This window comes from Neodiprion lecontei, chromosome 3, assembly GCF_021901455.1.
Source record: "Neodiprion lecontei isolate iyNeoLeco1 chromosome 3, iyNeoLeco1.1, whole genome shotgun sequence".
Lineage (NCBI taxonomy): Eukaryota > Metazoa > Arthropoda > Insecta > Hymenoptera > Diprionidae > Neodiprion > Neodiprion lecontei.
In genome coordinates, this window is record NC_060262.1 from 21,441,196 (window position 1) to 21,443,966 (window position 2,771).

At 38.5% G+C, this 2,771-nt stretch overlaps 1 protein-coding gene across 1 annotated transcript; it reads left to right on the forward strand.

The window, feature by feature from the left end:
- Nucleotides 1–456: 456 nt before the first annotated feature.
- LOC124293733 lies at nucleotides 457–2,570 on the forward strand. Its single transcript, XM_046735891.1, has 4 exons — nucleotides 457–505; nucleotides 864–987; nucleotides 1,727–1,944; nucleotides 2,527–2,570. Coding segments are annotated over exons 1-4 (381 nt in total). The 5' UTR covers nucleotides 457–467; the 3' UTR covers nucleotides 2,528–2,570.
- Nucleotides 2,571–2,771: the final 201 nt, after the last annotated feature.

A 2,771-nucleotide genomic window follows, 5' to 3' on the forward strand; every position in this document is an offset into this window, starting at 1 on the left:
CAATTTCAGTAGCTATCAATGCACTTTTAAAATTTCTACAATTATTTATAATTTTGTCATAATCTTGGTGGAATGACTCAAAAAAAAAAATAATATTGATCCTTACACAATATTTTTGATGTGTTTTAATGCTGAAAATATTTATCAGTGTTCGAGGTATAATCCAAGGTGGTTAGAGGGAATTGCGGGTGGTCGAGGTGGACGAGGAGGAGGAGAATGAGGGAGACGAGGAGAACAAGGTGGACGAGAAGGACAAGGATTTCTGCACGGTGAGTATAACATTTTTATAATATTTAACAGCGCTTGTAATTATATTTTATCTAAATTTGTTTAAGCTTGTCATTTTTACAATAAATTATTTCAAATCATTTTTCGCGCAAGCCCAAATTCAGGAGCTATAAATGCGCCGATATAATTTATTTTGTTATTAATCAGTTATTTATATTCATCCTTACATAATATTTTTGATGTGTTCTAATACTGAAAACATTTATTACTATTCAAGGTATAACCCGAGGTGGGAAGCGGTGATCGTTGAAGTTGGTTGGCGGCGGTTGGAGGTGGACGGACGTGGACGAGGGGGAGGACGAGGACGAGGACGAGGAGGACGAAGATTTGTGCTCGGTGAGTTGAACATTTTTATAATATTTAATAGCAATTGTAATTATATTGTATCTAAACTTTTTCAAACTTGTCGTGTGTACAATAAATTATTTCAATTCATTTTTCGTGCAAGCACAAATTCAGTAGCTATAAGTGCGCTACTAAAATTTATTACATAATTGATTAATTGAATAATTATAATAATACTTGCACATATTTTTGATAAGTTCTTGTACTGAAAAGACTGATTACTATTCCAGGTATAACCCGAGGTGGTCATCGGTGGTTGTTGGAGGTGGTTGGCTGTGGCCGGAGGTGGACGAGATGGAGGACCAGGAAGACAAGGAAAACAAGGTGGTCGAGGACGATGAGGATTCGTCCACTGTGAGAATATCATTCTAAAGTATTGAATAGAGTAGGAGTAGAAGTAGGAGTAGGATCAAGAGTAGGAGTAGGAGTAGAATCAGAAGTAGGAGTGTTACGAGTTGGAGTTGCCAACCCAACCCAACCCAACCCAACCCAATTGGTCCGCTTACCCTACCCTACCCCCCACCCTACCCCACCCTACCCTACCCTTCCCACCCCTACCCTCTTCCCATACTTCTACTCCTACTCTTGCTCCTACTTCTACTTCAATCTTACTCCTACTTCTACTACGATCTTACTCCAACTCCTGATCCTACTCCTATTCTTACTCTCACTCTTGAACCTACTCCTGATCCTACTTCTATTCCTACTCCTACTCCTAATTCTAAATATGAATGTTATGGGATATATAGACTGCGTGTCGAATTGTATCCCATATCGAAACAAACAATTCTTTTATTGTCATATTATACCCGATTATAGTAGATAATCTAGTATGTTTCCTAGCAAATTATAAAATTTATAGTTTGCATCACGTAATAACCATAAATTAATCAGGTATATCAATGTCGTACATGGACCGCATATACATTTACACTTTTTGGTCTCTGCGACATTATTACATATGATCTATTTTTATTCATGATCTATGTATACATTCTTCTCTCGGGTACCTATACTTTAATTGAATCACTGTTTTGCTACGAATTTTGAATGATATTAGTTCTCATTATTAATTTCTTGTATCGCCGACAAGTCGGTAGGTACACTCAGGCTAAGTACTGGCTTGGGCCTACCATTGCGAAGACTGTGTTACTCGGAAGGTGAATGCAGCCAGCATCTTGTCGAAATCGGAAACTCTGTGATGTTCTACGATAAGTTCTCAACTCTACCATTGGATTATCTCACGGAGCAATTTACGGATGTCACATCTGAGCCCATGAGGGCAACTGTCTTTATATTCTTCATCCGATAGTGAGGCTAACCCCTTTGTATTTTTGACGAAAATTTTCGCGATTTTGAAAAGTGCCGGAATAAATTCTTTCATGCACTATTTCGACGTGGTTTTGCGAAAAAAGTCGATTGAGCGCAGTCCCAATACGCTGCGATCAACGCATCGAAAGTTACAGCCAAAAAACGATAACCTGTGTTTTCGACATTTTTCAGCAGGTGCTTTTTTCCTCGTATCTTTTCTCCTGTTGATCCCACGATCCTTTCGCTGCATTTTCTGAGTTCCTGGGGGTCCAATTAGTCAGGAAAGGGTCTTACAAATCGAATCTGAGACCTGAAATTTTCGGTCGAAAAATGAAGAAAAAGTAAGGCTAACCCCTTTGCATTTTTGGCGAAAATTTTCGCGATTTTCAAAAGTGCTGGAATAAATTAATTGCGGCACTATTCCGACGTAATTTTGCGAGAGAAATCGATTGGGCGCAGTTCCAATACGCTGCGATCAACGCATCGAAAGTTACAGCCAAAAAACAAAACCTGTGATTATATGAATCTTTACGCAATGTTTTTGATGTTTTCTCATACTGAAAATATTTATTGCTGTTCCAGGTACAACCCGAGGTGGTTATCGGTGGTTGTTCGAGGTGGTTGGCGATTGTTGGTGGTGGTCGGAGGTGGACGAGGAGGAGGACGAACGGAACTGAGTCTCAAAGCCCTGTTGACATAAAAGCAGCTATTCGATAGAAATTATAGTTTATAGTTTAGACAGCCTATTGCATGATATTTCATTATAAATACGTATGTTTCAATGTATTTAGGAATAATTTATCAAATATACAGAGGTCATGTGCAAA